The sequence below is a fragment of the Amblyomma maculatum genome, chromosome 2 (assembly GCF_055883805.1).
Source record: "Amblyomma maculatum isolate TAMU_Amacu chromosome 2, ASM5588380v1, whole genome shotgun sequence".
NCBI classification, from domain to species: domain Eukaryota; kingdom Metazoa; phylum Arthropoda; class Arachnida; order Ixodida; family Ixodidae; genus Amblyomma; species Amblyomma maculatum.
In genome coordinates, this window is record NC_139345.1 from 75,624,820 (window position 1) to 75,650,716 (window position 25,897).

The 25,897-nt window shown below is 47.1% G+C and overlaps 1 protein-coding gene across 3 annotated transcripts in view; it reads left to right on the forward strand.

Moving 5' to 3' along the window:
* LOC146199045 (aquaporin-9-like) overlaps positions 1-21,429 on the forward strand; it is a 50,891-nt gene extending 29,462 nt beyond the window's left edge. The window contains exons 6-8 of one of the 3 annotated variants that reach the window (XM_084594531.1): positions 1,263-1,393; positions 15,399-15,479; positions 19,784-21,429. In XM_084594531.1, coding sequence (XP_084450657.1) covers positions 1,263-1,393; positions 15,399-15,479; positions 19,784-19,887 — 316 coding nt within the window. In that variant the 3' untranslated portion in view covers positions 19,888-21,429. Of the gene's footprint in view, positions 1-1,262; positions 1,394-10,971; positions 11,231-15,398; positions 15,480-19,783 lie in introns of those variants that run through there. The other 2 variants (XM_084594533.1, XM_084594532.1) reach the window with 2 other exon arrangements.
* The last annotated feature ends 4,468 nt before the right edge of the window (positions 21,430-25,897 follow it).

The window sequence follows — 25,897 nt, forward strand, 5'->3', positions numbered from 1 at the left end:
TCACATGATAAAAAAAAAAAAAAAAATACACATTCTATAACGTAATCATCATTTGGAGTCTATGTTCTCTGGATGCCCGAGATGTTTATAAGAACTATGAAAAAGCATGGTGAAAGAGCTATCTAGCTCTTTATACGTTACGTGGTTTCGAGCTCCGCAGCTCGTTGAGCAATCATTAAGACAGGTCTAATCAGCTTTGTAATACTGCCCATTGAGAAAGGTGCAAGCGGATCGGCGCGTGGTATAGTCTCGGGCAACCGCCCGAAGCAGAAGACATCACTAAAATTACCTCCCAGACCTTCTGGTGACGAGGTTCAACCTTTCCTCAAATGATGGTTGAGAATGATGATGAGGGTGGTGATGGTGTAAGTAGGACGAGGCTTAATCGGTCTTGCATCATGGCCGCCATGGCCACCCTGAAGCATCGCTGCAAGCTTCTGGTCAGGTAAAGCCGGCGGGCAGCTCGCCTTTTCCCGCAAACAAATCGAAGATGACGCGCTGTCACTGTGTTACCGCTGCCATCATTTTTTTGTTATGAATGCCCGCTTCAGTTCGATGTACGCGGTCACTAACAAGCCGACAGGTGAAATCGCTGTAATAAAATTAACCTATTACATCATTCATCATTGCAGCTCGCCACGGGGAAACGCAGTCTACGTCCTATAGCGCAAGACTTCAGTCCACGTTCGGGGCCATTTTTTCCGGGGACGTTTCTTCCGGGGCCATTTTTTCGGGGGCATTTTTACCGGATCGCGGAGCAAACACCGTGTCTTGGGGACTTTTGGCCAGAACTGTTCATTAAAAGCTCTACTCTGTTGGCCTGCCTTCGCTGCCTCATCAGCATGGAAGTAACAACACAAGCATGATTCGTTTCTTTGAGATATATCTAATGTATGCGGCGAGGCTTGGCGTATGATTCATTACATAGGTGCACATTTTCGTGTGCAAAACGAAACTTGAATTGCGCTGCCGTCTTTTTGAGCGAGGAAGAGTCGTGTCGCTATTTTCGGAAAGTACTTTCCAGATTTTGAGTTGTCAAACATGCACAACTTTTTCTTTAACGCGACCAGATACGGCATCAAGCTGTATTTCGGTACTCATGTGGTGTTCGCGGCTCGTTGTTCTTTATGGTTATGACAGAATGCCTACACTATGCGGCCGAGTGGTAATCTGTCCACCTATTAGAAACGAAAAAAAAAACATGAAAAAGGTTTTGTACTCGCGTAGGCACTAATAGACCCATTCGCATGCTCCTCACGCAGTCTGCGCAACTGGAACTACGTGTGGGTTCCCATCGTCGGCCCCCACATTGGCGGTATCCTGGGCATATGGCTTTACAAGGTGGCCATCGGTGACAACTGGCCCGACACTAAGCCCAAGCAGGCTACCTCCAGTGAGTAATTAGTGCACACACTTCCAGGCGCCCTGTCGGGTGGACAGGGCGCCCTATGTCCCTCGCATGCTTTGTCCAGTTTTTGTGTACTCTCACTACCTGGCGTGTGCCTCTGCAGAAGTCATGATTGTTGAGTGCTTAACAACTTAAGCGGTGCTAAAATTTGTTTCCTCGGCGCAAGTAGTGCGTTAACCTTGTGCCAGATGCCAGTTCGGCGCTCTAATCGCGTTGTAAGTGACACGATTCATATAACCATGGATGTGGCTGCCTCCCATCGAGAACATACAACGACAGGAGAGTATGAACGCAAAAGCCCGCCGACTTACGCCGTAAGGGCTGTCCAAAGTTATTCTCTGGGTCCACTGATTGAGACTTTCGCGAATTCACTAAGACGTCCACCGCCGTGGTCACACTTGTTGCGATACCTAAGTTCTAGGGGAGGAATCGGTATTCTGGCAATGTGGCTGACGCTCAACGATTGTCTGTTTATTTTTGCGCTCGATTGATATACGAACAGAGTTCACACGCCGTTGCATGGCCAGCTTGTATATATAGCTACTGCAAAAGTGCCTTCCCAATCACCCTATCTGTGCAATGTGACAGAAGCTGCTACCAGGCTTCCTTTTGATACTCTTGCTTGAACCCTGCTTTGCTAAAACGTAAACAACACAAACCTTCCTGGCTTCGTCCTGTTTTTGCGCTATTCCCTTTTTAGCATATGCCAGCAACAACATCCTTGTGAACACTACAGTCGTCCGACAGCGCCCAGACGGAAATGCGGTGTTGGACAGAAGTGATGACTATCAAGGGACACTTCGATGTTCGTCTCATCATTTTATCATGGAATCTCAATTCTCAATTCGCCCAGTTTAGCTTAGGGCGACGTTTTATAAAAGCTGATAGTACTTTCTTACGGAAGGAAGAGTCCTAGTATAAATTAGAAAACAAACTCGGCAAGAGTTCAGATTGCATTCCTCTTCGTTCCAGAATTCTTTTCGGCCAGTAGTGTCGCTGAGGGCGTTGTTTTTCTTCTGCGTAATATCTACGCCTCCTTTAAAACGTGGCCGTAGGCGGATACATCTTTTCCCAGAGCTCACCGAGTCAGTACTTCCGTGTGCTTATTGCTCCCGGCAGGGTGCGGGCAACGAAGCAGCAGCACCTGTTAGTGACTAAAACAGTGCAAGTGGTCGTTCAGCGCACGGGCACATGTGCTCTAGCTTGCGCTCATGAAGCTGTACTTAGTTTGACATGTCAAATTCATAGCATTTCCAGGAAGCTCTGTTCCATTGCCGTCGAGTGTACTGTAGCTCGGTGAAAATAGGATTTCAAGGGCTGATAGAGTGACGGCGCACCAGGATAACTTAGACAGAGGACGCCAGTATGTCGGCAGTGGCAGATAATGAATGGGAATGACAGCGCCTTAGAAAAAACAAAACCAAAGCAAACACTGCCTCACTTCTATGCAAGCGCCTGTACTGCACCGTGAGGGAATGAATGAGAAGAGAGTGAAATGAAAAAGAAAGAGTGTCATATAGTTGAGGGCTCCGTGGTAGGTTCGGCGACGTGGCTATCTTTAACACTCATATCGAGCAACACACGGGCGCCTTGTATAATATGGTGCAAGTAGTGCATGCGTGCAAGTTGCGCATTTGCTAGGTTATCTCTCAGATTGCAAGCGAAGCACAGAGCTCCCACGATGTGAGCACTGCGGGGGGGGTGCATTGCTGTTCACGATCGCGTAGCCCAGGAAGACACGCCTCCCGTAGAAGAAAAGAAGAGCGTAAACGCCATCGAAAACGCAGTTAAGAAGAACCAAGTCGAATGACCCACGGTCGGAAGGAAGTGGAATAGGGAAGAACTTCGACGAAACAGAGATGACCATATGCATTGAGTAAGCTTCAAAGAGACGTAGCCGCCTTGTAACTTCGCTTGGCGCGAGGGCGTGAGCCGAACAGTTGCGCGAGGTGCGTCGGACACGTAGAGTTGGTCGTAGGCAGCGAACGTAGATGAAGAGATGCTATAACGCTACAGCTCTCCTTGGCTTATCAATCCTTTGATTCTTATTTATTTATGGCGCTCAGTTTGCCACGCGGCATAAAAGGTGGTGGTAGAGTCACAGAAATGTGTGGGGTGCAGCCATATGAAAGAAGTCACATAAACTGCGTGCATAAATGTTGTTTGTTATCCATAAATGGAAATGAGAGTCATTAGTCGGTGAAAGTCCAGCTTTTTGTAAAATGGTCTTGCGTATATGCGAAGTTCCTGGGCATGACCATATTAGATGCCGGACAGTGGTGTCGCAAGCGGGTTCTTCCCAGTGTGGACATTTGTCAGGAACTGAAATAGTAGGACTTTGCCACTGGTGTCGAACGGCGGGCGTAAGGGCCACTCCGACTCTCAGCCGTCTCAGAGATAAACCTCTTCCACCCTTGTTAGATTAAAGGGGGGGGGGAAGGGGGTACGTACACGGGGGAATTAGAGCACGTGTGCGCTGCTTGAGGGATGCTGATGATGTCAAATTGGTCACGAGTGGATCCGGTGGCAAGGAATCATGAATAGGTTGCGACACATCTGCTGCATGAGGAAGCACGTCTGCTGCTATGGTATTCAAATTTGTGTTGTCTTGAACCCAGTGATTGATTATAGTCACTGGGTAACGGTGACAAGCAGCATGTATAGTCTGTGCGACCCTAAGAGTGCCTTGGACTTTCTTTAAATGTTTTAGGGCTTCTTTAGAGTGAGTCATTATGTGTACTTGTTTAAACGTAGGGTCGGCAGGTAACGCTTCTATGGCGTTTAAGATAGCTTGCAGTTCGAAGGCAAGGCAACAGTTGATTTGGCGTCGGTAAGGTAAGTTCGATTGGTGTTCAGGTGAGGGTGGGTTGAGCTTATAAGAGCAACTGAACCACCTGTTAGGGTTACGGCTGCATCTGTGTAAACAATACAGTCATCATGTGTTGCGCAAGAAGTTATTGGGAATGATGATGAGAGCTGCGACTTCTTGGTGAGTAGAGGCTTATTAGAAGTAAGGTGGTAGTAGTCCCATGAAGGTGGCTCCTTTGATTCGAAGCTCGCAAAACATAAGAGAAGGTGACGTGAGATACCCTGTACGCATAGGACAAACCGCACGAGCCACCCTCTCACCCTAACACGCAGAGGAGTCGCCCATTCTTGACGTGGCCGTGGTCGGAAAGAGCCCGTCGACGCTGAGGGCGGCATCGTCATCATCGTCTATGCCACCGCAGCCGCTGTCGCAACCGCAGTCACAGCCTCAGTCGCAGTCGCAGTCGCAGCTGCAGTCACCAGCACAGCCGTCGCAGCAGCAGAATCAGACGTCCTCGCCGCATCACTCGGGAATTCGGCATTCGTCGAGTGTCGAGGCTGGCACGCCTAAGAAGTCCCGCTAGCGACGCAGTCCGTTTTTGTGTACGCAGCTGACGTCTTATGTGCGTAAGGATGCTTCCGGGCAGATGCAGGACGTATTGGTACGCCAGCCGACATGTAGCAGCCTGTAGTTAGGCTGCATATCGGGCGAGTATAGGTTTGCAGTTTAAATAAATGCCGCGATCAATAAGAGTACGGAACGGTAAGAAACCATCAGCGTCGAATTCCTTCTTTTTTTTTTTAGGTTTATTAGTTTGAGCTTTTGAGCTGCGAGATTTTCGTTCCGTTACTGCTGCTTTCCCACATATCAATGCGCTGCTTGTCAGAGTCATCATAAACAGTGTTAAATGCCAACGGCACAGTTGTAAGCTACTGCATTCATATCAATGGGTTCCTGACGTATTGTGTAGGTAACCCCATGTGTAGGTTTGCAGCGCTTTGGGATGGGCTGCCGCCCTTTCTAGGATGATCGTATATCAATGCCACGGATCGCGTATCACGTGACAAGGCGTCATTGGATCAGCCTGCATTCTCGCGGCATACCTTTAAATATGGCTTGATTCGATGCCACTGAGCTGCGTGCCCTTCTGTTTGCCAGCCTCAAATCGCCTTCATTTTGCACTAGGCACCAGGCTTTCTAGTCGTTCTTTTTTTTTTTTTTGCGTTAGGACCAAAGTGTAGAGTGTACTTGTTGTGGGATGAAGACTGTGCCGCGACAGTGTTATTTCACGGCAAGATACGTAACTTCCCCATCACATTATGCTGCTTCTGGAATTCTTGATCTGCACAAAAGACGACCGCTGAGGTAACCAAACAGTGACGACAGGCTCGTTTTTGTCGTTGTCATGAATTATCATTGACTATCGGAATTCAGCTCGTTTGACGCCAGTGCAGAATGCAGCGTGCAGCGTATATAACGACTTTTCTTACGGACCCCATGCAACAACTGTGGAAATTACTCGCCTCCTCTTGCATCAGGGAAGTCGTGATCCACACTTCGCTATTGCCGGACCACCTTGTAGTTTCTTGCGAGGCATCTGGCTTTCCAGCGGCAATTACCATTGGCCTCTTCACACATCGCACGGAACCTTTCATTATTGTGGCCATGACCTGCCGTGCCACGTTAATCGCGCCCTTCCATGCTTTTTTTTTTTTCTCTCCGTTTCACGAGCATCGTAACTTGGAAGCAAAGTATTCTTGTGGGGTAACCGTATGACCGTCTAATAACATTTAGTAAAAGATTCTCCATCCTCTTCGGGGATGGAGAAGCCTTGGCACAAAACGCTCGCATTTTATTGTTCGTTCTATTCTGTAACCGCCCCCGGAATTTTCACTCGTAATTCTTCCTCTAGCAAGCGCATCTTTCCCCAGGGTACAAATGCAAGCTAAGCTCGAGGATAGGAACGCTTAAGCTACGTCGGCATTTGTCTAGTGATCATGCTCATACAGGGTGTCTCATTGTCACGTTCTCTTTACGATGGCGTTTGTGAGGTTGTTTCATCAAAAGAATCACAAGTCCGCAACCTGGAATTATACGTAGACAATGCAACTTCCGAACTGCGTCTTGACGTCGCTCTCGTGAGCGTTGAACATTCGAGGCGCAGGAGCCAGCGCTTCTTAAGTGGAAACGTGCTGGGCTGTTTGCATGACAGCACTCATGGAGTTAATCGATCAGTCGGTCAATAAATAAACTTTGTCATTGTTAATATTTTGAGTGGCAGTCTCTGCGATGTCTTAGGTATTAGGTCCACATTTACCTGACGGAGAGCTTACCCTAGGACCTAGCTTCCCATTTCTGCTATACAAGCAAGATTATCCGTAGTGAAAAAAGCCCTATGAGTCACAATAACCTCATACAAATTCTAATACTAAACTCATACTAAACTCGTACAAATCTCATATCATCTCATGCAAATCTCATTCAACCTATGAGAAATATATGAGACAGTATGACATTTGTATGAGTTTAGTATGAGAAATCTGTATGAGGTTATTGTGTCTCATACGGCTTTTTTCACTATAGGAATGTTAAGCATCTTAATATTTTAGCTAACCAATAGAAACTGAGCTTCCAGCGTCTCCACTTTCACTGCTGTTCTGATGAGTTACGTACTCCTACGTATAACATACCAGTAGGGGAAGTCGGGAGACGAAGCCTTATCTCAACCTTTTCCATTGCCACTCGGGTTACATCCGTTGTCTTATTACCTTGCGACAATTTCACGCACACTCCGCGCGCTCAACGTGCGAGTGGCGATCGACTGTATGCTTTCTCTCTTGCGCAGCTAGCTGTTAATAGTAGCTAGCTCTTCACTCCCCGCACGATAACAGGAAGTGTAAGGTGGTGTAAGAAATCTATTGGCTCATAAATGAGAAAAGTTGCAGTGAATCACGGAGTAGCTAGTAGTGCTCTTTTTTTTTTTTTTAATTATTGACATAAAGAGAGAAAAGCGACACGCGGGCCTTACGAATGGAGAAAGATCTCTGAGTGCAGAAATTGAGAGACTCGCTGAAAATTTCGCATACGGACTAAGTATATTTAGTTAAAAAATGTTGAAATGAAATCTGCAATGCACTTTTTATGCGTTATGAAGCCTGAAACGTATTAAAGTTACAGAACGCTTCATTTTTGCGCACCAAACTTTCCAATTAGAAAAGAAAACAATCAGTTTCTGGTCCGAAACAATTTCCCCTTAGTGCAGTGCCAAGATCTCCTGAGTCGACTCAAAGAAAACGTTATCCGACACAGTTTTTGTGGTGCTGGACCGTTCAGAACGTTCCCGGTAACTTCAGAGAGGCTCGGAAAGCGTAATGGTTATATGTGGTACGTGGAGCTTAACGTCCCCAAGCGGCTCAGGCTTTAAGGAACACCGTATAGTGAAAAGCAACGCATGAATTTAGACTTCCTGAGGACTTTTAGCATGCACTGATGTCGCACAGAAGCGAAATGCCATGGATATAGCGAAGACGAGTTAACAGACCGGAACCTGTTGGCAGCCCGGGCTGGGCGGAGCAGTCTCCAGACGGGGTAATTTAAAGGACGGCATAATTTCAAACAAAGCTGCCATCAGAATCCACAAAGTGATGCAGAGACTACGGAATCGCGAAAATATTGTATTTTCTGAGCAGTGACGACGCGAGGCGAAGAAGTCACAATCAACAGCACTCTTACCAGGATCGCTCCTCGTTGATAGGGCATCTGAATATATTCAAGTAATTATTCATACAGCAGAAAATTAGATAAGAACAGTGTGCGAAACTGAAAAGCAGCTCCTTTACAAGGTCCAAGATATCGCGCTTGTCCAGAAAGGGCCCATATTACGCAGGATAGTCCATTTAGTAGTGCTTGTCCAGAAGCGGCCAGGATCAGGGTAGGCCATCGTGCACCAGCCTACAATCTGAACGCTTTAAATTGGCGCGGTAACGCAAGGGCTAATTATGGTATCAAATCAGATGCCCGTCTGTAAAATTTGTTTTGTTCGCACGTTAAAGCTATCCATGGTGTGCAAGCAAGTTTGCTTTTTATCAGGCACTCTTGGCTATTATCATTGCCGAAGCAGCGAACATAGTCGAGCATATCGTGCGCTGCTCTCACGTGCGAGATGCCCCACTTCAGTTGCTCTGGGCAGTAAGACTTCGCCTTTCAGTCGCAACGAATTGTGTCGAGGCAGAGTATATCGATTATTCTCGACCGACGTATCGAAACATGTATCTAGAGCAGAGGCAATCTCTGTGCCAGAAAGGGAGGGGAGACTCGCATTGCATGTATTCTGAACTGTTTTCACGAGAAAAAAAAAAAAACAAAAAGCCGTTCTATATGGGTGTTCGGTTTATCAGCCAGATAAGACTTGTAAGAAAAGAGAACACGCTGTTTTTTTTTTTCATTTTTTTTTTCTCTATAGGTAACCACGGCTATGATGATAATTACTAGAAAGCTCCCCGAGTAGCGAGACGAGTGATAGGAAGAAGTTTGCTGTCTTTGCGCGCCGAATTTTCGTATTTTATACATGCAAATCATTTGCATTTGTAAAAAAATATAATAACCACCAATTTCGTTGGCAAACTTCGTTCATTTTAGAAAACGTTACAAGACACCGTGTATAGCAAGAGCGGCGTTTAATTATATCTACTATGCACTGTGCTGAGTGCCCTTTTGGTTTGGTGTACTTACGTTACAAAAATATTAACGTGTGTCTGTGTGTGTGTGTGGGGGGGGGGGGGGGGGGGGGAGCAAGAAGAGAACACATTCTTTGGCCTACGCAATGAAATGGCGCGTGAAATAGCTTAAAAGGAACAACCCTTCGTTCATACTTCAGATTCTTACGCACTAGCATGGTTGCAGTGGTCAAAACACTATGATAATTGTCGCAGTAGCGATGGCATTTTCGAAACCTCTATTTTTATGGCAGCGTCGATGCCCCTTAGGGCGGAGGTTCTCATCACATCGAGCAATGCAAATAACTTTCGAAAAATGCAGAGGAACATTTTGTGTGCTGGCTTACATTCATCCTTGCCTAATTTTTATAGAGAGAGCATGCAGACAGCTCCGAAGAATTGCCCAAGCTCAATTAATGTCATGATTGGCCATACATACAGCTAAGCAGCTTGCTAAAAGCAGTTCGGGACGCTCAGTCCTAAATTAAAGTGGGTAGAGGAAAGAAAGAAGGGGAAGATTAAGTCATACATGTGTTTCAGATGTTCGGGAACCAAAACGGAATTGTAAAGAGCGCAATCATTTATCAAAACAAATTTTCAAATCCCCTGGCCTAGAGTACCGCTACAACTATAGCATAAGTGACGGGCTGCCTCACATGCCACGTTGTTCCAGACGCTTAGGGACCGCCGCCATACGGCAGTCGCGTGTGGTAGACCCTGTCTCAGACAAGGAAGTGTTACGGCCGCTAGTTACAGAAGAGTCAGTTCGAAACTCGCTCATGACTCACCAGTGAGTCACTGTAACAGTCATGAAACAGCGTGTGTGGCCTGCACATCCTTGTGGGCGTACATTTGAAAACGATGTGCACATTGCATTGCAATATCCTTTTTTATGACGTTTTAAAGCCAGGTGCTCCCAGCGCGTGCTATCATATGCGCTGCACAGGCAATAGAAGGGGCACTTGATCCACCGCATTGTTCTGACGATTGTCGTTTATGAAGAAATAATGTCGCAGGAACGAAATTATCACTCATCCTCTCGCCAGCAATTGTTAGCACAGCAGACACGGAGGCCTCTTCAGCTGCACTCAGATTGACATCATTCTTCTGCCTAAAGTAACCGAGCCTCAGCAATATTTGTTTTGTCTTTCTCCGTAAAACACGAGTCACAGTTGGCGTCTGGGCCCATATACTGTCAAACATGCTGGCCTTTCACACCGGTCGGTCAGCGGTCGCAGCAGCGTTATTCCTTTTCCTCCAAGGTGCGACACCACAACTTCCAGCTAGGCAACTCATATGTCAGTGGCGTGATGACCCATTTCATCAGAAAAGATAACGGCACGATTACAGGAAGTTCGTCGTATCACCGGAAGTGGGCGCTGTTCCTTTGAGGAAGAGGAAATACGCTTTGTCGTCTTGGCCATTGTACATTGTATCACGATTGCAGACTCCTAGGGTGCGAGTAGCATTTACTCTGGAGCAGCTGCGGGAAACGTTCCCATAATTAGTAGACGCCAGCTGTCGTTGCCGTAACTGTGCAATGTTAGAATCTGACAGAATATGTTGAATGCGCATTATCGGCTTTTCTCCATAAGTATTACGAACGACTTCGAAAGGCGCTATCGGGTCTTCTGCATACCTAGGCCACAATTCAAAGTAGCGGGCGATTTCGCCGATCTCTTTCGCACCCCCGTGAGACCTGCGCAACTTGTGAAAACCCGTTACATGCGCCTAGTGCATGCGCCATTCAGCAATGCACATTTAGAAAAAACGACAAGCCTGCTACGCGACACACATGTTAGGCAGGTGCGTACACAGGCGCGCCACCACAATTCGAATGCCGCGGCGATGCTTTGCGAGGGCTTCCGGAGATTAGTCTGCGTCGGTACGCACTTGTCATTCGATAACAGAAAAAAATATGTAGTCCTGTCGCGATGTTTTCTACATCCGTGTGCGAATATAGCGAGGCAAAATTTGGAACTTGTTCCTGTGCTTTGGCCTACCTCATCGTCTCTCGTACCTGTGCGTTTCCTCCGCAGCCGAGCACTTGGTTACGTCACCCAGTCCTGACCAAGTTGCGAAGGAGGCGTGATCTATCTACCGAGGACGAGCACTTCTCTTTCTACCTCAAACCTTCACAAGGGGCATGCTCATCGGCTGGGAAGCGTGGCCACCGCCATCGCATCATCATTGACTCTGTCTTGATAGCGCGAGTAAAGGCGAAATGGGCACATCTAGAATTTCGTTAATAGCCTGGAACTCAGAACTGCTGCGTCATGCTCGAGGAACCTCGATGTCGATTCGAAAAGAACACGGCATGTACACATGGTGCACCGAACGATTAACGAAACAAATGTCATTGGTGCCTACATAATGTCTCTCTTTCTTTTGTGTATGTGCGTTCATGTTATTAGTTCGCCGATGGGTTTGATGAATTAACTGATAAAAGATGTCGAAACGTTATTAAGGATGGCGTAGTAAGTGTGAACAAATGGCTTGAAGAAATTAATTAGGATGGCGTGGCTAAGGCTGGCTGGGGTTAGAAATAACCTGAGATCGATTAAAAAATGCCGGTCCTGTTGTCGATGTAGCCAGCATTGGTGGTGGTGGTGATAATGATGATGTTTGATTTGGTTTGTGGGGTCCCAAAGTGACTCGGGCTATGAGAGACGCCGTAGTGGAGGACACCGGAAATTTCGACCACCTGGGGTTCTTTAACGTGCCCTGACATCGCACAGCACACGGGCGCCCTGCTTTTCGCCTCCGTCGAAAAGCGGCCGCCGAGGCCGAGATTCGATCCCGCATCCTTGGGAACAGTAGTCGAGCGCCGTAACCACTGCGCCACCCCGGCGGTGCCATGATGATGTGTCCATGTTTGCGTATACACTAGGTGTAGAAGCCTCTTCGTACCAAGTACTTTATAAGAACTCTGGTTTCTATTTCTGTGACCGTCCGTAAGACAGCACTGGAATATATAGCCTTGGACAACGTGACCTGAAATGATGGGGTGTTGATAATTAGCTGCTTCATGCAGAAAACCCTGACCAACGACGACGCAATGAACTTCCTAATTGTCTATGCTATGTCTCTCGTTACCGCGACTCAAGTTCTGGTTGCATGGCGCAATTGAAGATTACGTCGTTGCTATACCTTTCCTGGTTAAGTTGGCCTAGACTGCGCTTCTGGTTACGTAACTGGAAGTACAAAAAGGTGCCGCTTTGTATTCTCGCGCAACGCCAGAAGCCTTGCTGCATCTTTCTTTACGACGCCTATACGTTAGGATCAACCACTCTGAATAGGTCGTCCGTTTCGTAACAACATCCCTCGGACGTTTTAAAGGTGCGCTTTTCTTCCTAAGCTTGCGAAAGTGAGCACGTGTACTCGCACTTCCATAGCCTTGCGAAGGGCCGTTGCATGCCGAAGGAGCTGTCACGCCAACCTCCGCTATGCTGTTCGTGTAGGACGCGGAAACGCAACAGCTGCGTTGGTTGTCTCTCGCGCTGTGGGCTCACCGGCAGTTTACCTGATGCAGTGGCTTCGAGGCACACGTAGATTCAGCTGGAAGGCCACGCCCCGGCGTTGTCCACCCTTTTGACTGCCTTAGTGGGCGGGCGACAAGCGCTCGTGTGTCGCGCGGGCATTCGTAGCAGCCGTCTAGTGTATACAGGCAACTGCGTATTACACGTCCGCTGTCACAGAGCCCCAAGACTGCGTGCTCAAGCTCATAAAGAAGGACAATTCCTGTAATTTGAATGCAGATACTCGGAAGTTAACACATCGCGGGGAGATCTCAAACTGCACTCCAGCTATCGCTAAGCGCGCTTTAAAAAAAAAATAAAATCAATAAAAAAACAAAAACAAAGGGCAATTTTTGGGCTATGGCAACAGCGGATTGGCTGGTAAACCTTTTCGGGGGGGGGGGGGGGGGGGGGGGGGGGGGGTAGTGGTTTGTTAAAAATTATTGTCGCCATCCATTCAATTGCTATCTAATATCCTAAGCACCCGAGCCGCGGCCGGCGGAAAGAAAAGGGGCCGAAAGGATAGCGAGGAGAATCGCAGAAGGGACCGATAGCAAGATAGGACAGGGGGAGCTTTGTGCATTATTTACAGAATGAGAAATGTAGGCGTGATCGCATCGCTCACACGCAAGTGACCAAGCACTGTCAAAAAAAAAAAAAAAAAAAGCATAGACTGTGCGCAAGCGGTTACTACGATTATTTACACAGTATATAGTAAAAATAATCGTTGAACGAGGTCGGGGCTCGTCAGTGCTGCACGGAATCTCGTGGTTACGCGGTAGTTTCGCGAAATACAAAGACTGTCAGCCGAGAAAGAACTAGCTGTGTCACGTTTATTGTGCGGGCTGCTGCGTGGACTGCATTGGGCTTTCATTATTTAGGAGCAGGAACAAGGAACAAGACAACAAAACCAGAGGGGGGATGGGTATCGTAAAAGTGGCAAGCTTTTTCGTTCTGCTTCACAACCTCACAGTTCCGCAGTTTTACACAGTGCAGCTTAACTGCATTCTTAAGACCTGCGACGACTGCCGGAACAGCAGTCCAATCACTAGAAAAGTTGCTTCTATAGTATATATTGATTGAAGGCAGGCTCCGCTGATTATGCTGATTATAACTACGATCAGGTACACATGAACAACGTGAAAGGGCTCTTCGATGAATGACCTGCGAAGAAAAAATTCCTGAGGTCTGAATGGGCAAAGAGGCAACAGCGATGGTTGTAACGCCGGTTTCGCAACGTTAGATGTTTTGTTTTCAGCCCCTGGCGAGTTTTCTACGACGTTGACAGCACTAGAGCGAAAATTTCGACGTGCTGCTTCTGATATCTTCTCCTGTAGGTGTAACTTTGGCCATCTCCAAAGGCTGAGTAGTTGGGCTTTGCGGATAGACGTGACGTTGGGCTTCGTAAGGGTGTCGATCAAAACTAGCAGATCTTCTCATCCTGTTCCAAAATGTAAGGGCGACCGATACCATTTCTACTGCATAACTAATTTATGCATTTATGCAAGTAATTTTGCTACACTCAAAAAGAGAAACGTTTCATCTTTTGCGAAAGCACTCAAGTGGAAACCAGCATAAATGTTCGACCCAATTGCGGCCTTGGAAATTATCGCAGTTAGGAAAGCTTCCACGTATTCCATGCTTGGTACGTACACCTCGTGGTGTTACACTCGAGGCAATAAACTTAATTTGTGCAGTTCAGCACTGCTATACGAGAGAAGGGCCTCATTGCGCACGCATAAGCGGAGCGTTTTGATTGCTACCGCTGCTGAGGCGTTTGCCAGCTGACACGGAGCCGCGGTATTCCGAAGTAGTGGCGGTTGGCCACGAGAATGATGAGAGAAACTTTTCTGTAACGATTTCGTCCACAGAGCAGGTTATATGGTACATCTGTACAGCTGGTGGGGTTGTGCGGGGATGCGTTGTTCGTATATACAATTTCATGCAATTTGAATGGGCCTCCAGCATACCATGCATGCGATGCCTAATCATGCTTTGTCACTGTGTTGCTTGCTGTGTAGCAATCTTCGCTTTTCTTCATTAATGCATTGACTACGAAAGTCGGGCTAGTTTGTTGCTTAAGACTGGAGTAAATTACAGGCACTGCATAGTTTTTCAGGAAAAGAGAAGCTCGGAGAAAGGTACGACACGGTTAGGCGCGTGGTTGCGCCTAACCGTGTCGAACGTTTTTCCGGGCTTCTTTTCTTTTGTTAGAAAACTACGCAGCGCCTGCAATTCACTCCAGTCGTCCTTGAAGCTACTGCTCTGTGAAAGGTATAATTAAGCCTCTGGAGACGGGTCGCAGCTCAATGTGCGCCTCCACAAAGCACTTCCGACTGTCGACAGCCTTGTTACAGTCTGGCCAGCATCGTTATCTACGTGCGTGTTTTAGTGGAGTTTAATGGAAAGGAAAGTTGAGGCCTTGATAATAGCACCGCTTTTGTTGTGTCAGGCAGAGAGTGGAGGCCGACTGCGTAACCAGCCAGGCAGTGACATTTGGCCACGCCATCAGGGGGCCCCATGATACAGGCCTTCAAAGCACATTCACACTCCGCCCAAGGAAATACAACGACGGGTTTCCCAGTTCCAGGGCCTCTGTTAATAATGACCTAATGATTACATCTCATATTCATCCTGAAAAACCTTAGAAGACAGCGACGGTCAGCCCTGCAGGTTGTAAAGGCATGGTCACAGTCATTATCCACTCAAACAATAACCATCACCACAACCTTAGTAACAGAGAAAGGGCGCCAGCCACAGTTACGCCATGAACGAACCCTTTGTCACGAGCTGTTAGTCTGTGACAAAGCGCATAGGGAGCTCGTTCACCGGTCTGCTCGCGAGTGGTGGCGACTCCTTCGAAAGACGAGCCAGTGTTCTGCCTCTCGCGCAAAAAACGCGGGGAAAATATGGATAAGTGCAGCCACGTCGGGGATGTCTCTTTGTAGTAAACGGGGACACCGGCCGGTCGAGACCCACGGACTGCTGGCCTATGCGAAAGGTGTCCAGTTCTAAAGTGCTGGGCAGCGGTAAGTATACGTTCACGACCGGCACACCAGCACGCCTGCTAACCTGGCTTCACGCGTTGCCTTGACTCACCCGACCGCAAACTGCACTCGATTGATTGTCTGCAGAGCTGCAGCAGCACCTGGATTTCGCTTTGTTATTCCAGCCAGTTGGCACTTTCATTTTCTTCTTTTTCTTCTTTTTTTTTGCGGCACATTTCAAGCATGTCCTTGACATGTTCGTTGGTATTTTTTCTTCTGTTCTTTTTTGTTGCCTTCGACCTTCAGTTGCATGATTGGTACGCCAGATGGTTCATACGGCACCCGGCTTATACGCAGCATGTCGACGGATAAAGATTAACAGCTTGAGGAGCGAGTTGGTGCTCCATAGTACACAGAAATGTGGCGCAGCGAACACAATCACGGGAATAGAAAACGGATAAAGGTTTGTGGAATGTGCATTCATGTCAAATTTATTACTTGTCTCGCTAGGCACTCAGTTGCAGGAGAACGCATGTCATCTCATGCATTTTACTGTCCTACTTTAATGGCCCGTTTATGAATCGCTTCCTTGCAGCCAAAATCCATATTCTGTTCACAATTCTACGCAACAGGGCTCGTAGACAGAACAGACCGTATTTTCGAGAACGTTAGACGTTAGCGCGTGGATAGCTTTCACGAGAACGAGCAAAAAACAAGCAACACGGTACACTTTTAAGGCTGTGCGTTTAGCATTAATGCGTTGTCTTTATTGCATTTTCTGCCACCAATGAGTTGTTTTAGTAGTTATTGTGCCACACTTTTCCCCTTAGCATAGTTGTTTTCTGCGTGAGGGATCGTGTTGGTGGTTTAATAACTGCTAAACCTGGCGCGCAGCCAGGCGCCTGCCACGGATGCATTGGCTCCGACCTTACGCAAATTGCAATACCTCGCTCGCAGCATCGCGGGATTATCTAGTACATTGGATTCCATGGTTGTGGGCAAAATGCACCAAATGTGCAATACATTCAAGTTTTCTTTTCGGTCTAGCTTTATTTGGAGAGGTGAAGTTAATTGTTTTTGTTTTTTTTTTGCCTTCCTTGAGAGAAACACAGTCTCCAGGTTTGTAAAGTTAGTGTAAGGCTTGTTTTTCATGGTAAGTGCGAAAGAGCGGTCGTTAAAATTTTGTATAGCGTTAACCAAGAGCTCGCAGTCATGTGAGATATGAGGCCACACCCTCCGGGCTAAGGCAATGGCTGTGTTTCCCCCTCCGACGGTTAGTCCTCGAAGACTGCGCTCTCTGATATGCGAGTAGCGAGGCCAAAATGTAAAATGGAGATAAGAGGCTCGTATAGACGCCGCGACGGGCAAGGGCCGATACCGATATGTGGCCGCAGCAGTCACTAGCGAGAACTGGAAAGTTCTCACTGGGGACACTTCAGCTGGATCTGAACGATGTTGGAGGATCCTTTGCTCCGCAGCAGGCGTATAGTCAGGCTGATTATGACGAGGACGATGTGCAGGACTTCACTCACTGCTATGTGCGCTCTGGTAGCAGTTCGGCCTCGGCTGGTGGCGATGTTTAGCACGTACGCCCAGTAAAAAATTAAAGCGAGGTTTAGCGGAACACATTGATGCCATTTTCGCAACAATGCCACTGCACTGCTGTTTCAGAGACTGACTATGCTTGGATGCGCTATTTTCACATGCAGGCATTCTGGTAAGGCGGATACCTGCGCTTGTCTTAAGAGCCTCTCGTCAATTTGATTGCTCCAAACGTCTTGCCAGACATTGCTTCGAATGCTATCGCAAAACTATCCCTGTAATATGCCTGCATCCGCGCTCCTTTTCTCACACTGTCCAAGATGTGACCACTCGCGAGGCAGCAGCGCTACGAAAAACACAAGTGCGGGTAGAGCCTTTATTGTGTTTCTGTAAAGTGCTTGCATCTATCCACTTCACATATTATGTAGCCATGGTGACTTCTTATCACCGCAATGGTATACGCTCAATGCCTACCATGTCATGGTTCTGTGCGTGTCCACTAAAACTGCGCCGCAAAGCAAACCATATAGTTCTGGCTGTCTCGGGGCCGACGCGCTGCCGCACTAACCAGCGCGCTTACGCTTCGCCTCACGTCACTCTCTGCACTGCATGTTCGTCTGTGTGTCTTCGTCCACCCATCCTCCTGTCACTTCCCTTTTCTGAGTCTCATAAGGCAGACGCCGTAAGATTTTTGGACTGACCGTTGTTGTGTGACCGCCATTATGCTATAAATCATCAAAGCGATGTATCGTGGCGTATGCTACAGCACACCATGTTCGATCGAAAAGGTAAGTGTGATCATAAGGTAATTTGTGCTAGCCTAGGCGAGTCAGTAGCTCGAATCTCCGCCACTTATCGGAAATGCTTCCCCCTGCTACGAAGTCACGTAGGCAAGAATATGACATCATACTGTGGCTTGAACGGTGCTCTCATATTACCAGCGATGTGAAAGGTTGCGCAGTGTAAGACATACCGAACACATTTATGGTGCATAAAGGATTTCGACCGTTATGAAAGGGTACAGAAAGCGGGCAGCAGTGAGCACAAAGAGCACGCAAATTTCTCAGCAATTTTTTCTTATCGAGTGAGCAGGTCAGACACAGAAGCAGGCTGGTCGCGAGCTGCTGAACTTGGAGAGACGGCAGCAGCAGCAGCAGCCAAGTTGAAGTATAAATCGTCACACAGCGAAATATTCGCCATATAAACTCGCAAGCTGGTAGATCGAAGATGGAGCACTATGGGCTAGTCTAGCGGTTATCTTATCTTTCACTGATAAACCAATTTTGTATGACGAGAAGAGCAATGAGCCGCTATAGTATCAATCCTTGCACAGCTGCGTCGGCAACGCTGGCTGCTGCCGCTTATCACGCGGAACGCGTCGCCGGCACGTGTTCCATTGTCTCACCTGTTTGCGCGTTGACTTTCAACAACAACCTTGGGCACGCGGACGCCTCCTCTTATTGCAAGCTGCTGCTCGTTATTCTTGTAGCGTCCCCATGTGTTGTTCCGGCATGCAGGAAGAGCAAATATATATATTTTTTGCTTTTTTTTGCGTTTCTCCTTGTGGCGCTTGTGAGAGTGCGGGGGCAAATATCTCTTTCAGAATAAGAAACAAATATTCAACAAACGTTACCCAATTTCGTAAAATCCGCTTAGTTATCGATAATTTAGCGCTGTTAAGCAATGAACAGCTGAAACTCCACTGCTTTATGTTAGCGGTGAACGAGAACTCTCGAGTTCGCAAATGCAGCCTCAGTAGTAGCACCAATCCCAGCCGAGACCAGTAGTATTCATCAAAGAGGACGCAAGGGTTTTCCCTGTTCTAGGTACACGTTCTCTGAGCAGCCGCGGTGTAGCCAGTGTGCATGAATTTATGCCTAGTACAAGATAACACATGCAAGTAAGATGGATTGCCATATACCTAGCTGTAATAAAATTAAAAATTTACAGTAAGGTTAAAAGTCGTATTAGGACAATTTTGAACGAAAAAAAAGATTACCGGAACAGATGCCGCTATCACTGCTAGAGAAACTTGCTCATTCGCTCGCATACGCAGGTGTCGTAGTGCTCGAGCGAGTGTGTTCGTTCATCGTTTGACTTACAGTGACGCTGAGCTTTGGTAGTGCTTGCATTTGCGTGGCGCGTCATCAGAGATAAATATAGCGTCGTGATCATATGGTAAAACGATTATGAAATCTGATACACTCGATGAAACACAGCAGTAAAGAATTAAGGAAATGGTGGTGGCCAGCAAGATTCTTAGAATGCCTGAAGTATGCGCATGGTCTAGCGTTTCACCGGGGTGGATTTTGAACCAGAACCTAAAACAGGTTACCGACTTATATCATCCAGCCCACATTGTAGTTTTCCCTGCTGCTGCCACCGCTTTTTGTTTTCTTTTTCAGCCCACGGGGTCACCCGTTCCAGGCTCAGAAATACATACCGACAGAATATTTTTTCACTCCTTGGCCTACTTCTTTCTCCGCCACCCTCCTCCCTAACATTTTTTTATTTGAAAGCAAACGCTTATTTAAGCACCACCAGCGATGACCGCGCTGCCCATATGGAGACAAGTCCAGTTGTCAATAAGTTGGCTTGGCTTGCGAACTCAGGATCCCTCTCTACCCCTTGTTCTGTGCACTTTCATACCTCAGGTACTCAAAAAAAAAAAAAAAAAAAAAAAGGACCTCATTCGCCTTTTCCTTAATTCGTTTAGCTCCGTCATGACGTTGTTCTTCAGATGAAACCTGTCAGCGCTCATGTACACGTCCTAATATCTACCTTTCTCTCTGCGTGCCTTGCAGAGGATGGCAAGGACCCCAAGGAGGACCTGGTCGAGACGCTGTACAAGGCCGACGGCGAGAAGCTGGTGCTGGAGCTCGAGCCGCCGCAGGCACAGAAGCTGTGAAGCCTCGTGCAGTGCACTCCTCCGCGATCCGTATACTCCGAACGCCCAAAGTAGCCCATCTTTGTCAAGTGTTGCATCGGTTGTAGCGGTTACCTCTTGATGTGACGCAATCGGATCGCCTTTCTCCTCCTGGCGAGGAAGTTTAGTGTCCTGGACATGATCGATTTTTCTTCGGGTGAACGTCCGGGAACGAAAATGCAGAACTCACGAAACCAGAACTGCATTTTAGACACCAAAGCAAGGCGGCCATGTCAATGTGGATTCTCTACCATGGATGCTTTCCCCCATCGGGTGCACATGTCTTCAGAAACTCCCAGGATACTTCACATGTCACCGGGACAGCACTTAAGCTCCGCGGCTGTGGTCCTGTTGCACGCTCCGAGCTCTATTTTGGACTATGAACAGGAAAGCCTTCCTCGACATCTAAAGCCTGCAGTCCAGGCGACGGCGGTGCCTGTTGCATGAGGCGTGGCCTGGGAGCTTCTTAAGCACGCTGCAACTCCAGGTTTGAAGATATCAGTCTTCACCATAACCCAGTCTGCATACTGCTACCGTGATCCGCTTACGCGGGGACCCAGCTACGCTCGCGCAGTGGCAGATGAGCTTGAGGTCATCTGCACATATAATTCCCTGCGTAAGCGGAACGCGCTATGCTAAAGTTCTCTAATGCAAAGGGAGATTTCTGGGCTCGCTTAAAACTTTGAGAGACACACTCATCTTAAGCTTGAAGAGTTAAACACGACCGAAGCCGGAATTGGCCCAACAAAGCATGACATAGCGGTTATGCCCGTGCACAGGGTTGCTTCGATTGAGCGCTCGATAATCACAAGCCGGCATCATGTTTCGATGCCTTGGCGCCTAGGAGTGCGCATGTTATGAGTTCTATCAATGAGTTTCGTGTAAGTCATGGTGAGCGCAGTTGAGTTGCATGTAAACTTAAGCTTAGAGTGAGAACACCGACTAGGCTGGCAGCAGTATAAATAAAGTTATTAGTGTTGGCAGAAGATAGAGGGGAAGCTCCTTATTGTATGTGAGACGTTAACTGTTGCGTGTACTGAAGCTTGTCTGTACGGAAGAGTTCACTATCTTGTAAGAGAAGGCGTCACACTGCACGTTGGTCATGAATGCTATTTCAAAGACCTGCGGGCGAAGACACCTGCTACTTAGACCTGCGTGTTTGTGTGGTCATTGAGGGGTTTAAAACTTATTGTCAGCAATATGTTAACAGTCGTTTTTTTTTCCCTGACAGGGTACACTGCTCATAATCGCTACAACAATATCAACTGTGTGCAAATAAATCTGCTGCTGCTAATAATTTTCAAATGAAAATTGTTTTATAGTAAAATACATATATACTGTGGCAATACACAGAGAAGACGAATGAAGTTGGATTTGGCTAAGTACTTATTGAAACTTGACTTAAAGGGCACAAGAGAAGCACACCATCTGCAGTTTCGCTTTGTGCATCTATTTAAAGATGATGACTATGCCACGGCTCACGGCTGTGGGTGGATGAAGAACTTGCTCAGAAAAAAAAGAAAAGCGCATACTCGAAGGCTCGCTTCATTAAAGCGCAATAATAACTGCTCATAGGTTCGCCTTTACGCGCGTATTAGGATCCCACTATCGGTCTCTCACTTCCTAAAATCTAATGTCTTGCAATTCTCTTGAGAAAATGTTGCTGCCAATCTCACTGAGAATTCGTTGCAGCCATGCCAGAAAAAGAAGTCAATTTTGAAATACTGTGTTGTCATTGCGTGGTTTTATTCGCTTATTTCTGTACAAAAGAAAACCTTGCACGTCTAGTGCGTTTGGGTCATATGCGCTCGTGTGTTTGGATTAGTCGTACATTGTGTCATTGTGATGGTTTGTAAGCGCCTAAAAGTGCTCAGAAAATAAAAGGAAACTGACAGTGAGATATTCATGAAACCTTCCATGCTTGGTTCTGCTGAATAAAATTATACGTGCCAAATGCTTTCAGGAGGCTTGGGCTGAGTGTGGGTCTTCCAAATGAAACACGGTTGAGCTGGGGATGGCAATTTATTTGCTGTACAAAGCAGAAGTGCGCACTAAAGCGCTCATTTCTCTTTTATTGGGATGACCATTTTACGAACGGCGAACATGTATGTCTTGGCTGGCTGGTGCTTCGTTTGAACGACTCCCTCAGCTGAGGAAGTGTACATCATTCTTGCGCCGAAGATTCTTATAGAGCGTGCAGCGAGAGCGTCTTACTTAGTTCTTTTTTTTTTTCTACTACACATTTGTTCCACGTTACTGGACAAAAGAAAACCTTGCACGTCTAGTGCGTTTGGGTCATATGCGCTCGTGTGTTTGGATTAGTCGTACATTGTGTCATTGTGATGGTTTGTAAGCGCCTAAAAGTGCTCGTCGTTATGTGTAAAGTCGGATTAGTTGGTTTCTGTGCGCGAAAATGAACGACACGGTAAGGAGCAAGACATTCGCCCGTCCTTCTAGCCTGTCTTCTCATGTCTTTGGCAGTTGTTGAGCGGTTCACCATGACGCTAACTTCCTCACGTAGACATGCGGCGCCTGCCGCATTGAGCTTCTAGTATATTTATCTACATCTCGAACGACGAACCGACGAATGGAACGCTGTTAGCGCTCATATTATTCAATACGAAGTGTTGTTTCTTGTAGCCCGTATGGGTTTTGTGGAAAACTGAGTAATAAAATGCCCGCTTGCTTAAAAAGTGAAAAGCTCTCAGCTCTGTCATTGCTGTCTTTCGTTTGCGTTCAAAGCTCTCGGGTGCACAATTCGTTGCACTCCGCCACTAACCCTGATTCCGTACTTGACTTCTCTTTTAGGCTGCGACGCTACTCGGTTTAAACGCGCAGAACTGCCTCGCCGTATAACATCAGTAGCCAGAATTCGAAATGACCCCTCCCTTTGTTTTTCACAACGACCAAGGTTTGTCTTTTAGAAGTATTTGGGTGTGAGGCTTTACAGTTAGCTATGAAATGACACAAAGACGCCACAGACGCAAGGAAATGCATCGAATATTTTTTCTGTATTTCCACGTCCGGTGCTATACCGCTGGGCTACAGCGACAACTCGTTAATATTATACTTACTTAGGCATTTTGTTGAGTGAAATCTAATCTTGGCAGTGTTAGCCAGCGCTACAATCTAATGTAGCGGTGGGCATTCTACGTTCATCGCAACATAAATATAGTTAAGCAAGCATAAGATTAAACAGTCGTTTCCGTAGCTAAGGGGTAAGCACTGGAGGCGAAATTCACAGGTCGGATCCGACCGGCAGTATGTTTTTTTTTTTCTTCTACTTTCTAACCAATTACTTCCACGATTAATTACTGCTTCACACATTCATCACCACCCACGAAAAAATATCACTCCCCTCTGCTTTTCTTGCGTCAATGGCTGTTCGCTCTTTTCTTATGTATCGCATAACGAAGTCCCCTCATCGTCCCTGCACTTATTTCCTAATTAGCTTAACGATGACTTCAGATCTTGTGGTCTTGACGTCACACAGCTACCACCCTCCCAGTTTATATCACAGTAGATCGCGGTCTCAGTTAGATCACAGTTCCACATCCACTGCTGTCTTAAGATTATGTTACACGAAACATAAATACCTAGGAAAATACAAGCTGAAACAGCCATCGCCGTCGTCCAATGGTAGAGCACCGGGCATTAAGCTAAATTCGGAGGTCGTGGGTTCGGCTCCAATTGTCGGCATGTCGTTTTTTTCTTCACCTTCTTGCCAGTACCACGGCTAATTATTACTACCCATACATAAGCACCGATGAAAAAACGTTCTTTTGCGCTTTCCTTTGCGGCAATGGTTGTTAGCTCATTTCTTATATATATTGCATAACGAAGCCCCACTCTCTTGCCTGCATTTGTTTGCTTATTTATATGAAGAGTTACACGAACGGCGTGCGCATCCATGGTCCAACCTTTACGACCGAGAGCGATTTATGCGCCCTGTCTTCCATACTCGTTGCACGACGTAGCGTATACGACACAATCACCGGATATCCTGTGCTACCGGAACTCCGGATGTTAGATAGCCGTCTGGGCCGCAGCTCTTGTCACACATCAATGCGACGCTGCACGGCTGCGTCTCGGTTTTTGCATGCACGATCCTGCACATTCCGAGTCTCTACGATGTGAGAACTTCCTGTTGCTCTTGTCGCAGAGTGTCCGTAAAATGAGCCTCTCCTTCCTTGCATTGGAGAAGTAACGTGTGATGATACGTGCATGCCTGAAAAGCACTATCACTAGCGACCGTCGCCGCAAGGTAGGTATGCAGCGTGACAGTTTTGCTTTTTTTTTTTTTTTTCATTCGATTGCGATGTTTCGCTTTTCGCTACTTAATGCGAGTCCATCTGTGGGGAAAACGAAGTGAAGTACTTACGGTTAACTGGCAACAGCCTTTCCATCGCCGGACGAAGGTAGTGCGCAAGCGCATTCCATTGGTAACGTTCAAAGGCACACCCAGGATTAGCAGTTCCATTTAAGATTAACACGTCCAGCTAACCGATGGCCTTTCCTGGTTGCACTTTTTGAAACGAGCCTTGAAGCTAGGCGTTGATTAGTGGGTTTTTCCACTCCCTCTTAGCGTTTGAATTTGGAGAAGCACCCTGAGCTGAAGATGGTGTTGCGTCTTGCAGCCTTTCTGCTTTTCAATAGAGGCTGCCTTTCATTTAACGTTTTTTGCCAAGACCCAAGACAAAACTTTATTCATAGATATCTGAATGAGGAGAGGTGCTTGCCCCCCTTCACGGAGTCAAATGTTTCTTGTTTGGTACCATTCAAACGCCATGGTGCGTGGCCACGGACAAAAGTTTAAGAAATGCAGGTTCCAAAAAAAAAAAAAAACAATTATTTTGTGCTTCTCTGCCCTGTCGGGCTTTATTGTGGCAGCGAATAGAGCATGCGTGAGTGTTCTCTCAGACTTCTTGAATTTTCAGTTACCTGGTTTCTCTGGCCGGGCAAAAGTGCAAAAGTGCTTTTTTTTTTTTTCGCTAACGAACATAACTTAAAATTTTGTCCGTGTCTGTACAATGGGCTTCTACACCGGGAACAAACAAACACGCAAAGATTGAGGGACTCATAAGCGTCCTGATGGCGCCCATAGGTCGGGCGAGAATCGTATGCCCTCCCTGCCTCCTCACGTCTGCAAGGGCGGCAGAATAAGGCAGTAAGCAAGATACGCGGGATCTCTCAAGAGAAGGAAGACCTTGTATTTCGGATAAAGGTGTATTTATTGCGGAATCATTTCATGAAATTCACAAAAGAACGAAACAACCTACAGATTTGCGTTGCTGCGGAATACACAGAGCTCGCCGTTCCGCGGGCTTGGCTTGCAACAATGAGCCCGCGAAGCGCCCGACCAGCGGCGCATAATGTTTAATTTTATTATTTTTCACAGCACGAGACGTCAGGTAAAACACGCGCCACCTCACGGCTGTGTACGGATTACGCAGCAAGATAGTTGCCGCCGGAATGGGAAAGGGGATGGGGGGTTAGGGTGAGGTACAACAATAATCCCGCAAATGTTATTCAATCTGCGTCGTCCTATACAACAGCGACACAAAAAGAACGGAGCTACGCGCGATCCAACGGCGCGGTCACAGCATTTAGAGAACGGCCAAGCGTACACGCTATCTATAATAATAAAAGCTGACGGGAAAGCTCACTCGTGACAGGCGTAATACACCGTGGTGTGTAATAACAGCGGGGGGCGTTGTAGTACTTTCACTTTGCTCATGCATTTCGACAAAACACAGCTACGCTCGCATGTCGTACAGTGACGAAAAAGAAACGAAACGAGCTACAGTCTCTCAGTTTGTCAACGTGGTACATAAAATACTCTGCCGCTGTCGGCACGCCACGTGCTCGACGTATATATACTTCGCACGGTGCGGGATATTCGTATGTACAGAGGAAGGGATGAACAACTACGCCACCCACACCACGATTCGAAACGCTTGCAAAGGTTTGTCACGTAGCATACCTCTATGCG